The sequence below is a fragment of the Bactrocera dorsalis genome, chromosome 5 (assembly GCF_023373825.1).
Source record: "Bactrocera dorsalis isolate Fly_Bdor chromosome 5, ASM2337382v1, whole genome shotgun sequence".
In the NCBI taxonomy this organism is placed as follows: domain Eukaryota; kingdom Metazoa; phylum Arthropoda; class Insecta; order Diptera; family Tephritidae; genus Bactrocera; species Bactrocera dorsalis.
In genome coordinates this window covers 4,295,732-4,310,444 of record NC_064307.1, presented here as the reverse complement: position 1 = coordinate 4,310,444, position 14,713 = coordinate 4,295,732, and the positions used below count along the sequence as shown (strand labels likewise).

The window sequence follows — 14,713 nt, the reverse complement described above, 5'->3', positions numbered from 1 at the left end:
CTGCATTTGATTTTATCGTGTCATAAATCGTTCGAACAAGTTAAAAGTTTTATCCAAAAAATTAGTAGATTAAACCAGTGTGTGATGTGCACAAGAAAATCCCGTCAATCCAGTGAAAATTTGTAGCAAAACAAACCAACCGAAAGTTGTTTGGCCGGCTGGGAAGATGAAACTGATGCGACGAGTAGCGCAAAGCTGCCCACACAACGACGTCATCAAGCGTTTTCATACAAACATATGAACACACAACACACATGTGTAGTATGGAAATATATGTATATTTATAATCATGTAAGCCAAATATAAATAGCGTATGCATTGTAGATTGCAACTTTAGTGCAAATCTGTCCTTGACTTACGCACATCACAAGCTGGAAAATATTCACTACTTCAATTGGATTACGAAACAAACATAAATACAACGGGGATTAAGACAAACATTAAATAAAAACATATGTACATATACTGGAGTGCGTGGGAAAATTGATAATATTAGATTTATTACAGAAGCGAAGTGTTTCAAAATAATTTACAACGTGAAGATAATAATGAAGATTGTTGTGAGTGTTTTGTGTTTATACATATGAGTTTTAGTTTATGATAAGAAACACACAATTACAGATACACATAGATAATAGAAAGTGTGTGTAAAGTGATTATGAAAATTAAAACTTTCTCCAACGAAAGTGAAAGTGGAATCGAGTTTCTTTAATGAATGAAAATTTGAAATAACAAGCAATTGCCTGAGGTCCTTACAAATACATATAAAAATGGTGTAAAATTTGTGATTGAATTTAAGATTAAAATAATTTATTTCTTTTACTTAGTGAACATATTCTTATAAAATTATATTTGACTAAGATTTCATTGTTTTTCATGCTTTGATAATGCGAATTATCATCTGTTATATCAGTGCTAGTAAATATTTATTAGATGTGAACGTATTACTATCAAAAAAGGTCTTGCCATGATTACATTTACTCCTTTTACGTATATCGCACAAAAATGAAATGAATGAAATATCGATATTATATATCTAATTCTTTTGATTTAGGCATGTTTTGTTCTTATTTTGTGGGATGTAAATCGATTTTTTCCGACCATCCATGTCAAGGAATAGTGCTTTTTTTGAGAAACCATCTTCCTTGAATAAAATAATTCTCTCGCCGACTTAATATCGTTTCCTGAGCATCCCAAAGTATCCAGAAGTTCTTTTATAAACGTCCTAAACTTGTTATTAAGTATCTTGAAGGGCTGGGGAGTATAAGTTAAAGGTATGCATTGCTACCGTGTAGTCTACAGGCCAACACAAAAAATACTTACATATGTGCAAACGCAAACCGCCAAAGCATATTTCTACTACGAAAAACTTTTTGGAGTAGCTCCCTCTACTTATTCATGTACCCAACAAAGAACATCGAAAACCAGAAGTTGGAGTTTGATTGAAACATGAGAAGAAGCAACAATAAAAATGTCCACAGTTACTAATCCCAGAAAGTTAAGGCGTAGAAGATGTAAACATGAATTGACGGAGACTTGACTGCACTTTGCATTGTTAGTTGTTCTCGGATTTATTGTCTTCAAAATAGTCTCCTTTTGAGGCTAACCCCACTTTTCCATACATTTGTATGTTTCGGTTGGGATAGCTTTCTGTACTTTCAGCGAATTTTGGTTTTATGAGTTTCCGTAAATTTTTAGAACGTCATGCGTTTCATTGTTGGATAGTTTCGACATTATAGTGAAAACCCCTCTGTAGGATTCTCACTTACGTTGTCAAACATCTCTTTTGCCATCTCTACTCGAAGTCGACGTTTTTGCAAAATATGGAGGTTTATTTGGTACGATTTGGTACTACTATCCTCTACTATTTTTCTGATGACGATGCGCATGAGGAAATTTTTTTGATAACTAAGTCCGTGATAAAGTATAAGTTGAATCCGAAATAAAAAAATCTTTATTTCGGTAATGCGCGTGCAGTTCAGATGGACTAGATCCCAGTCACATTTGACCAGATGCTACTCTATTGGGTTTATTTGTGTTTTGAGTGATTTGTGAAATGAATAAACGATTTTCCAGAATTTGTTCGGAGAAAACTTTTAAATTTATTGATCCAAAAATAAGTACACATATTCACATATCATACATACATATCTCGGAATTGGATCGTCTGAAATTAAAAAAACCAAACAGATTTCGTTAAAGTGATGTTAAATATAGCAACTAATCAAAACCTTAAGTCAGATATTTCAAATAAACAAAATAAAATTTTTTGACAAAGTAGCCATTTGTAAAAATAAAATCGAGTTGTGATCAAATTTTTGACTTTAAATTATTTACAAAAAAAAATTTATCGGTAAGAAAAAATCTTCGATTAAGAATTAAAAAACATATTTTATACTTTGAAAACACTATTTAATAAAAATGTGTTTAAAGATTGGAATACACTTCCAAGCACTCTAAATCGCCTTTCAAATTTGCGTGTAACTCCGAAAATATTTACCAGAACCCTAAGGGTATATAGCCCCTTAAGAGTAACTCACTTCAAATTGTCGAAATCAAAAGGAGAAAATAATCAAAAACCAATTGTCTTAATATTTAAATACCTATGTAATATTTACAGTTCCCAAAATTTCAACAATTGTTAAATATAGGAAACATAAATAGAAACTACAGATATTTGCATATGTTAATTATTATCTCTTATAGGTGCAAACTTTATGTATAATATTGTTGCCGTTATTATGTAATTTGCCTGCGATTAACGCTGATTCGGAAACTAGCGCTGAAAATAATGCGACCGATGATGGAACGATGAAATATGCGCCAGAATTCGTAAGTTCAATTGTAGATATTTCAAACAAAAATTTCCAAAGCACATGAAGTTAAACTTAAAATATATATTTATTGCATAACTATGATCTGAATTATGATATAAATAAAATTCAAATAACCTAACCAAAATACTCTATTAAATATACGCATTATCGTAGTTGTTATTCGTACGAGTACATTGCTGTTTGAGCGACAGAAAAATTTTACTACCCCAATAAATTATAAGAATATGCAAACACTTGTTAACCACTCCAATATATCTCGTTAAATGTCATAAGTGAGTGTACTATGTACAAAATGGGCGTTGCATGGCTGTCAAAATTTAGTGACAATAACTCTAGAATGTCAATCTTTTATTATGATGAAATATTGTATGACTAAGTAATACTTGCATTTCTTTTATTTGTCGCACACTGTGGGTCTCGAGTGATTTACGATTACAATATACCAGCATGCAAATGTTTGTATGTCAGTAAATTATGCAAAGCCTCCGTGGTAACTGACAAGTCCACATGTCTAAATAAAATTAATGGTGAGAAAATGTGTTCGCTTTAAATTAAATAAATATATATGCATACGTGAATATGTGTAAAATATATTTTCAAACCAATAAGTTATTTCTAAAAAATATGTAAAACAGTTAAGAGTGTTTGAAACTTATAGGCTTTTTGTACGCATATCTAAGCAGGATTAATTTTTCAAACATTTGCTGCAAATAATGATTAGGGTGGTGGATTTTTTAGCATTTCCAATTAAATTTTGAAAATAAACATCAATTATGAAATTTTGTTTATTTTATCTAAAACCTAAAAAAACAAATATTTTTTTAAATTCGAAAGAAATTCTTTGTTATTAAAAAATGTTTACTTTTACGAGCGATTTCGAGTTTATGAAAACAACGACAGCAATGTATCGACAACCATAATCATTCAAAAAAATTACTAAAAATATTGTTCGAAAGCATATTTTTGAACTATGCTTCAAAACATTTTATTTTTTACTAACTTAGTGTACACTAATTTTTCAGCAACATCCTGAATATGCTTTTAGTTATGGGGTGAAAGATCTACACACAGGCGACGTCAAATCGCAATGGGAGTCAAGAGAGGGTGATTCGATTAAGGGCCATTACAGCATACTCGAACCAGATGGTTCCATACGTACTGTTCATTACACAGCTGATTCGAAAAATGGTTTCAATGCTGTCGTAAAGACCGTAGGCGCAAACTCCCATCCCGTTACCGATTCACCGCACGGTGAAAATAGTCTCAATGACGATACATCTCAGTCGAAAATAAATCACTATAGTAAAGATCAAGAACACATAGTACTAAGTTCAGATATTAAACCTCTAAAGAAACCGATTGAAGACCTCTCCCATGCACATCCAAAAGTACCCAGTTTGATTGAATTCAAACCACACGCCCGCATCAAGCAAGTGCCTATGGAATTGGAGCCGGGTATGCGCGAACGATTGCAAGTCGCCCGAGATGAGTACTATCACAAACAAGCTCCACAGCAAATAGTCACCCCCGCGAAAGATTCGTACAGCAGTCAAGAAAATGAATGGAGAGCTTTAGTGCTGAATGAAAATTCGGAATATAAACCGTTATTTACTCCACATCATAATACAAATAGTTACCACAATGCAGAAACTTACATTGCTTCAAAACAATCTATCGCTAATATAGCGCAAAATGCTCAGAACATTGGAGTAGGCGGTGCAGGCAATGTTGGTAGCGTTGGCAATGGCTTGCGCAACGATTTTATTGCGTCCGTACCATTACATCAACGGCAACATGCCTCTTACACCGATCCTAATATAAACAACATATCGCATGGAAAAAAATTTGGCTTAACCACACCAAAACATTACTCGGCTCCATCGCAGTACAAATATCAGTCGAATTTCAAAGCGTCTTCGCCACAAAATCGCCCCGATTACATTAACTACTTTCAACGCAAAACCAAGAAATTCAATCACAAAGAATCTGCAGGCCCTGTGGTCTTTCCGAATCATACCGGCGACGAACAGAAATCAGCTTCGGCACAAATGGTGCAATCGATGGTTCGACTCGACCGAAAGCATATAATGCCCATGTATGCCAATCGCTACAGCTCGGACAAATATCGTCATCAACGCTACCGTACAATCTAGACTTACTATACGGATAGTTAAGTTTTCTGTGTAGGTACTCTCGTGTGTAATGGAAAATTATATGGCGAAGATCAATAAGGTATTTCTATTACTATACACATATAGATATTGTACAAATTGTTATAAAAAGTATCCTGAATTTCAATGAAAATGTATACGTATGTGGCTGTATATTTATTTATTTATTTTCTAGAATTAAGTTTTTTCATACAATAGCAATTACACGTTAATAAATTTTGAAATCTTTGGTATTTTCGTTGTTTGAACTTCTGCCGAAACTTAAAAACACTCTCTGAGCTCGAAACGAATTACTTCTTCGAATTAGCCTATACACTATTTCTTGACTCCTATTACTCACAGTAGCTCTCAAGTCTTATAAGAAGAGTTTCTCTTTATTTTTTCTACTCCATCCATACAATAAATAAAAATATATTCACACAAAGTACATAGTTATAATGTTATGAGGTATTTTCAGAATCTGTAGAGATTATACTACATAGTATAGTATACGAGTAAGTCAGGCGACTATAAGTTTTATTGGTAGCCTTTTTATACCTAAGATATCGAAAGCTTCCAACCTAAGTGAACTCTGAACAAACTTTCTGTTGGTTGAGAATAGCAAGGAGAACTGCATCGGATGGTCAGTAACACTCACTGTAATCATTTTAAGCTCTCGATCGTTTGAAGGTGTGATTTTAATTAGATCTACGTGCAGTCAGAAATTTCAGCGGATCTCTGTTATATTGTAAATTGGGTTTGTAATTTGTAATTCGCAAACTTACCAAGACTTGTGTCATAACTCTTGCTCAAACATTATAAATAGTTTTAAGACTTAAATTTGATCTCCACAGCTGCTGGTAGCTGATAATTCGCAGTCGTACCTTAGACCAAGAGTAGTAAAGTTTTTTATTTCGTATTAAATGCAACAATTTGGCACAATTTGTTTGCACTACTTTTGCACAAACATACGTACACGCACTTTTACATGCAACAAAAGTAAAAAGCAAAGCCTATTTTTACCACCAACTTACCGGTCTACGTCCAATGCACCTACGAGTACACCCAAGCGAATTGAAACACACCAAAATACGTTTGTACGCCGGTATGTGCTTGCATAAGCGCCTGCATAGTGCAACTACAATTACTTGTGTATATATAAATAAATAAAATACATTAGTTTTACGCGTTGTTTTCAAATTTCAAGGTCACTTTAATAGATCACCAACCTCTGGCTAATTGCACATGAAGCCAGATATCTATGAATGTATGGCATACATATACAAGTATGCATGTTTGCTAGAAAAAACTAAGAACTAAGAATGATCGGCTCTTGTCGAGTTTTGTGTGGGAAAAATTCATAATTCTTTATATAAAAAAAGTGTGTAGTAGCGCAAGATTAGCTAATTGCTTTATTCAATAAAGGTATGTATGTATATTAACTGAGTTTGGAAAAATTACCACAATATTTTCGTCTGGTGCATACGCCACTACCAGGGAACATTTATCTTTTACTCTTTCGACAGCAAAATACGAGTTTTGCCTAATTAAAATATATCAAAGTTGCAATATACATACGTACATACATAGCGGGCGCAATATTAACCACTCACTCGCTTATTACTTACAACTATACATAAATACATACATATGTAGACGAAAACTAAGTTATATTATCGCATGCATGCATTTGTGCAATTGTATGTTCGAACTGATTTAATCTAATTAACTTCAATCATTCATGGTCTGTCTTTTGCTACTTGTTCGATTCGAACAACCAACTATTTATCAATCATGAAATTGTACAATGTACAAATATGCATACACATATCAGCAGCTAATTTAGGTAATCCGCTCAAGCTCCTTTTAAAATAAATGCAAATAAGTTTGGCATACATGCGAGTGCATTCACATTCACATGCACACACACACACAGACAGATCTACTTGCATGCGTAGCTTTATCTACATATTTGTACCAGTGTGTGTGTGTGTAGCGTTCTAGTCAAGAAATTGGCGACAAGACTAGGCAACTTTTGAAGCGTGAATTGCAGCAAATTATCGCATACATTCATGCTTTTGCAACAATCATGAAAATATTAATAGAACAAAAAATATTTGGGCCTCAATGTGACACATTACAGGCGGCGCACAGACATGCAAACGTGCATAAATATTTGTTTTTATTTTGTGTAGCCCACAATCTGCGCAAAGTGCTCCCACGTCCAATAACTCGAGCAAAGCAGATTAGCAACAAGCAAAGTTCTAAGCCTGTCATACACACCTTTTTAATATTGACTATTTGTATAGTTTTCTGCTTGTATGTGTGTGTGTGTAGTGCAAATAAATATAGCACACGCATGATCACACGCAGCTTAAATTGAAAGCGAACACTAAAGCAAAAACAAAAAACCCGCACAGCAAATAGCTTGTATAAAGCTATGATGCATATGGTTGTTTGCTGTTGTTGTTGTAGTGTTTGCAGCTGGTCGTATGGATATCAAGCTGTGCACAGTATCTCGGCGTAGCGAAATTATTTCATAACAGTGTTTTCAAAGACTTTAATAGGTGGTAAGTAAATTGTTCACAAATATGTTTGCAAATAATTACCTAAATTCATAGGTTTCGAGTATGAAATGTTACTCATACGTCGTGTCGCCGCCGCACTTCTAATAACACCCCTTGAACAGCTGCTGACAAGCAAAGGCACACTTTAGCGCATTTTCTGTATCATTATGTTATTATTTATAATTCTCTACTTTTTTCTTTAATGTTTTTGTATTAAATAAGTGCATTTAACTAAGAAATTTAATTCTGTTGTATTTGTCAATAAGGTATACCTAATATTTTTAGTGATAAAAAACAGTGATTTAGTGGACTTCTGAGTCCTCAGAGGAACTATTGGCATACTATTTAATCGAGTTTGGCCCGTACTGAAATATTTCTGCAATAAAGAATAACTAGTAAAGGCTACAAACGGAATGCTTTTCAACGAAATAGAAAAATTGTCATTCCTAGACATGACTCTCAAAGCTATATGAGGCTTTGCGGAAAAGGTCGGTAACATTCAAAAGGGAAATTTCATTCACTATACTTATCAGTAATAGAGAGATATCTCCAATAATTGTATTACTAATCAAAGTGAGTCTCGAGAGTTTTGGTCCCCACTACTACCTGACTACTATTATCAACGAGCAAAACTTACAGGTCTTTGCTTCCAATTTTTTTTTTACTCGCCCATATTTAGTTCCAAAGCTGTGACTATTTTGATATCACGTAAATTATTGAAAACTTTTTCAAATTTATTGAACAAATCCCAACTATATTCCAAGGTAGCATAAAATTGCATTCCATAAAGTTTCACTGTAACCTGAGCCACCAACAAATGCTTTTAAAATCAACATTATGCCAATAAAAGCGAATATATAAGCCAACGAAATGAAACAGTGTCACTTGATTGCTGGTTACCATTGAATGATGTGGCTAAATACGCCTAAATTTCAGGTCCGGTTCTAAATGCTGCCGATATTCAGATGCTTTAAAGGATTTCGAATTGATTATAATTACTTCTATGTGTTCGTTTATTTATACTTTTGTATGAAGTACGTGTTGTAAGAACGAGATCACATACTTGCGCTGATACAGATATTTAGTTATTATTGACAAATTCGAAAATTAATTACTCTTGATGTTTCGAATTTTTACAATGCATTGCTTACCAGTAAAATTTATGCACGAACATTATTCAAATCAAATATAATTATGTATGTATATACGAGTTTTAATGTTATAGTATTACATGTACAAATATTCGAGTATATAAGTATGTAATTAGTGCTTACACCTTTGCTGAGTTATGGAGTAAGTATGTCCTAATATTACTGGAACTTATCTATAGTGTATTGAAAATAGAAAATCTCATTAGTTTTGAGTCTCCAAAGAATACTTTTTATTGTCTTCCTTGGTATCTGCCTCAACAATATTTACAGGCATAAGTTTGGAAATAAAACTAGAAGAGTAACCTTTAATACTAATTTGATATTCAGAGATCGCAACTAATTCAACAGTAATATTTGGTACATATTTTAGCATTCTCATTATTTGCAAATGACCACAGCTTATTGACTTTGGCTAACAAGAAGCTCTATGAGAACTTAAGCTAATAGACAAGGCCTCCTTTGTTTTTTGTATACCTTGTAGAAGATATAAGATCCAGGTGGCACCGCTGTCTTAGGACTTCTCATCGAAAGTGGTCCTTTGGCTCTATGACACCATAGTCAAGCTCATTATGTTCTACGGAGCCTATATGTGGTGGAGGGCTTTAGAGAAGACCACACTTGCAAAGAAACTCAAGAGCGTTCAACGGGCTGCGCTCATCAGCATGTGTGGTGCACTAAGGTCAACTACAACCATGGCACTTAACGTCATTCTGAACATAATGCCCGACGACATGGGTTTCTGTCTCTCCGACTAAACAACTCACTACTAAAGTTGAGTGCATGGAAGGTGCATGGCCGCGAATGTGGCTATTAGACTCAGAGAATAAGGTTCTAAAAAGAACGCGTATTCTCACACACTTTGTCTGCATACCGGGTCACCTGGATCATGGTGTCGCCAAACCGATCTCTGGCAGCTCCTTCTCTGCTCATATATCGACGAGGGAGCTATAGGTGGGAAGAAGCCGTTGGACGAGAGGGGTATTGGGCTTCTTTACGGATGGATGAAGGTTAAAGCTTGGTGGGAAGGTTAGTGGAAGGGCTGTCTGAAGCCCTCTATCAACTCCAGTTTCAGACTTCCTGACTATTGTAGGGTCTTCCAGGCTAAGGTTGCATCCATCAAGGTAGCTTTAAATTTGCTGCCTCGGAGTGCGGCCTCCTTTAGAGAAGTGACCATTCACTCAGATAGTAGAGCGGCGATACCAGCCTTGAACTCATCTAGAATGTGTTCAGTATTGGTGGAAGAGTGCCTAACATCACTATCCACAGCATCAAGTGTCTTTGTGGTAAGACTGGCATGGGTGCCGGTCCATAACGGAGTCGCAGGTTATTAAAAAGCTGATGAGCTAACAAGGAAAGACACCCAAAACCATTATCGATAGAATGGGAACGGGTTTTGCCTTTGTAAATTTGTATTGGCTACAAAGCGTTCTGTCAATATGTAAGTCTGAATGCAGGAGTTCTTTTTCCTATGGCTTCACAAAGGACTATATATACCAGTTCACGTGCGATCATTGATCAGCCATCTAACCTAACCTCACCTCACTCCACCACAGTATTTGGAATTTTTATACTCTGAACAGGCTATGTGCTTGTATATTAAAGTTGCTACAAAGTTTCTAACACCTAGAAGGAAACGTGGCCCAATGTATGTATGTATATCCACGAACTAGTTCTTTAGTCCTTGCTTGAGTTATCGATCCGAAATTTTGCACAAGTCATTTTCTCCTGAAGAAAATGTTCATTTGTTGGAAACGCCGATATCGGACCAATATGACATATAACTGCCAAATTAAATGATCAAAATCCAGTTCTTATGTGGAAACTTATTTATTTGTGCTGTGGGTATTCCAGCTTCGGCGCAACCGAAGTTAAAGATTTTTTCTTGTTTATATTCTTTATTTTAAATATTACGTCAATGAAGTCTAGATCGTTGTGAAGTCCTACTTATCCATTTTGCCATGGCCAGGATGGTCATCGTTTGCATATGTACCATATGTTTCCTTGAAGTTTTTGGGAGCTTAAAAACGACTGTTAGAGGCAGTGGTTCGTGGTCTAATCTTCTTGAATATAAGAAGAAGCATGTTGGAAGAACTGTAGATTGTGGATTACGTTATTGAATATTGGTCATTTGAACCCAGTTTAGAGATATGTAAGTTGTTTAAAATTATTTCATTAATTTGCAAAAACAGATAAGTTAAATACAATATGTATGCAAAGTAGAGTAAGTGAAAGGAAAGACGAAGTGGAATCTGCGGTATGTCGTGGTCAAGCATATTTATCTATTTAATATATAGAAATCCGCAAATACAGCTACATTTGCAAGTTCATATACATATATATGTATGTAATTGTAAGTATGTTTGACTTGCCTAGAAACAGATCTGGTCACACATCGCAGTCTAAAGCTGATACACATATTCAAAAATTGTGCAAAGAAAAATGAGTTTTTCATTTGAATTCGAACTGAATATCGATTTCATTTGCTTATTCATTTTAGACGTTAATTGAATATAAACACGTTTTATAATTCACCGCCGCCCCAGTTGACCAATGCGATCAGCTCCTTTAGATTAAAAACGCATATGCTACGTAATGTAGACCAGCATACAGCGGGACCGACATGCATACACGCTCACGTACACGCATGTTATGTATGCATGGGAGTGTGTATTGCGTAGTTAGCACCCAACAGCTTAAACTATTTGGTCATGCAGATACGACAGATTCATACATTTTTCGCCGTCAAACATTTCTGCGTTACCTACGACAAATGACGATATGGCTGCGCGTGTGCTGGCTCGGCTTGTGAGGCTTGGGAGTGCAGTTCAGTGTCCTGCAATGCGTTGTTTTGCAATTTGATTGAATTTTAATTTCTGCACTCGAATCGAAATAAACTAAAATAAGTGCGTGTGTAACCTAAATTCGAACAAGTTTAGTTCAGTTCGGTTCATTTCAGTTCAGTATATCTCAACTCAATTCGATTTACATGCCATTTGGCTTAGTGCTGCTGGCTTTAGCACGCAGTCTAACATGCCTTGGCGTGGTTTAGTTGACACAAGCACGCATACGCGCCAGCGCCTGTGCCTGCGCCTGCGCCTGCGCCTGCGCCTTCCACAGTGCGAATGTGCCATAGGAGAAAAACTGCATCTCTCATTACATAAGACTATGAACTGCCTGCGGTACCGTACTTTATAGCTCCATGCACTCACACACACGCACACGATGCGAAACACGCAGACACATGCGCGTGTAAAAAGCAGACCAACGCCAAATTACATATTCATATCGATTTGCATGACGAAATTTCGGATTAGTTTAATGTTTTTTGTTTATTGAAATTTATAGCAGTAAATTCGTAACGCAAACACAATTGTACACATGCCAAGTGTGAAGTTGTGGCTATCGAGGTGTGTGCGTGTGTGTGTAATTAAGCCATGAGATCATAAGTTCATATGTACGCAGATTTATATGAGGCAATATTTAAACTTGCATACATAAATTTTATTATCCCAAAGAGATAACACACTGCTAAAGCATAAGTGAAAATATTCCATCCTTCGCACTTAAATCTATTGCTAGGCTTTGGAAAATTTCAATTACCACAAAATGACAAGCTATAGACTGCATAGAAACACATAACCAGTTGCATTTGATAACCGGAGGGTAGATATTATGTTGCTAAGGATTAGGGCAGGAATTGCTCGGACACTGGCATAACACGTTACAGTAAAAAACACATTATGGACAATAAGAACAGCTGCTAAACAATTACTTTCAGCATTTTAAGAAGTCTAATGTAACATCATAACAAATTAGTGTCCAGCATTCACGACTCTTTTCTATATAATAAGAGATTATATATGTACTATATACTAATATATATGTACTATATACTAAGGTAGTTCCCACTTTAAGACCTGTGGGTATCGAGTACATGCCAGTTTTTCAAGCAATACCATATGAAGTAGGTTTGAGACTCAACTAAGCTGTTTCTTAAATAACTGTAGGTCGCACTTTGGATGCCATCTCGATTTATATTCAAAATGTAGAGCCGGATCCAACGATTTAACTGAGCTTTATTAGCAACGTTTCTTCTTCTTCTTTACTGGCGCAGACACCGCTTACGTGAGTGTTGCCAAGTTAGCAACATTATTGCGCCGAATACTTTCAAAGCTGGAACGTTTTTGTACGCGGGTGTTGAGGCCAATGATATCAATATCTTCTGCATACGGCAGCAGCTGTACACTCCTATAGAAGATTGTACCTGCTCGATTAAGTTCTGCAGCTCGAATTATATCAAAAGGGAGGTCTCTCATCTAACCAACCCCAGCGCACAACTCTGTGGAAGGAATGTTTCGCCTTCTCACTTTAAGCTAGCCTTCAATTAGCTAGAGGATACTTGGTCAAAGACCGGAAGTCATAAGCTGCTTGAGCCAAATGTAAAAGATTCGTTTCTGGCCACTCCCTTCCCTGCGTGAACTTCTACACAGGACTCCATCCTCCAGCTGTTTACGTCAAACAAATTATTGATAATTTTACATTCTCTCTGATGAATGTCGACCAGCTCAAACTACTACTCGGTAACAGAATTTGCAATGCTTTTTTCTAACATTATTATAGATCCGCCGATTTCCAGGGAATGTGATTTAGGTTAATTAAGCCTATTTAATTCGAAAAGGAGTTTATACCACATGTATATATTATTAAGAAATAAGTGAAAGACAAGTTTAATATATTATTCCTAAGAGATTTTGTAAAACATTTAAATGATAAATTAAGTGGAGGAGCGTAAAAATCAACCGGTTTCCGACGCCTCTTTCCTTTGGTGTGCTTATGAACTTATCTTCGCTCAATTAGGGCTATAATGCAATCATACTATATTAAAATTTTTTTTTTCATTATCTTCCTTTTTTTTCTCTTACGAGCTGGTAAGCATGTAATCAGAAATACATATGTAGTTATGAATGTAAAAAAAAGATAAAATTGTAATATAATTTTCCTTTTGGCAATCCTTACATATGTGCATGTAGATACATAAGTATAGCGCGACATTTGAGTATCCATAAATAAAGTACACATATGTGAATTCTATATATGTACTCGTATGTATGTACTTATGTATGCATATGAAGACCACCTTTTAGCATGCCATTAAATTTGATATGTCTAAATTATGCATTCTTTGTGTCATTGACAATTTTCTAATTAGCTTTGTTCAAGAAAACGCTCCTAGAAATTATAAAAGAACGCATGGACCCAAATACACACATATGTATGCACAAACATCTCTTATACAAGTACATGTGTATATGTTGTGCACATGACATACTCACCAGCGCAGATAGTACGCGCACTGGCGCGTTCATAATGTACCATAGATCAGTAAGTCAGTATTGGTGAAGGTGGGGCATGCGTTCAGAAGCGAAAAGCTAAAACTTGCCACCAAAAGTAACAACAATAAAAGCAAGAAAAGCTACGCAACTCAACGCACCCGTATCGGCGCAGCAGCTACGCATGCTCGGTTGCCGAAAAATCGTGCACTCGTTTTTTTCATACATATGTATATATTACATGCTTGCACATACATACATACATATGTAACAATCTTGGCAGAGAACATAAACCAAAGTGTAGCAAACGGCAACGCCAATAAACAAACTAAAAGCCGCAAAGTGCATTGCGTCGGCGCAACCAATAGTAATAGACGCACCAATTGTCGTTGTTTTGTTTGTTTTGCTCAAAAGCGTTTCGGCGCATGCTTCGCCTTTTTGCGAATTCATAATTTTGATTCATGCCATTATATGAGTGCATAGATGTGTGTGTGCGTGCGTGTATGCACAATCTCGAGCTGCTTGTCATAGCCTTTTTGGATGTTTAGGCAATTTTTGTTGTCACTGCCGCAGCCATCACCGCTGCTGCCGCCACTGCAGCCAATGCAGCCGCCGTCGCTGATGCTGTGAGCGTTTGGGGTCCACATTGACCGTATATAAACGACAATAGGGCCTGGC

General features: G+C 35.7%; 1 protein-coding gene across 2 annotated transcripts; it reads left to right on the top strand.

The window, feature by feature from the left end:
• Positions 1–327: 327 nt before the first annotated feature.
• Positions 328–5,236, top strand: LOC105232628 (uncharacterized). Of its 2 annotated transcripts, none has more exons than XM_011214387.4 (3): positions 328–560; positions 2,707–2,832; positions 3,860–5,236. In XM_011214387.4, the coding sequence occupies exons 1-3, from the start codon at positions 549–551 to the stop codon at positions 4,988–4,990; spliced, it is 1,269 nt and encodes a 422-aa protein (XP_011212689.2). In that variant the 5' UTR covers positions 328–548; the 3' UTR covers positions 4,991–5,236. The 2 variants fall into 2 exon arrangements, with proteins under 2 accessions (XP_011212689.2, XP_049313689.1); XM_049457732.1 differs by lacking the exon at positions 328–560 and adding an exon at positions 1,091–1,274.
• Positions 5,237–14,713: the final 9,477 nt, after the last annotated feature.

What these genes read in the sequence shown, in the direction of transcription:
- LOC105232628 (XM_011214387.4), top strand. An exon ending in TGAAATATGCGCCAGAATTC is followed by an intron (nt 2,833 to 3,859) that starts GTAAGTTCAATT and finishes CTAATTTTTCAG; the next exon opens with CAACATCCTGAATATGCTTT.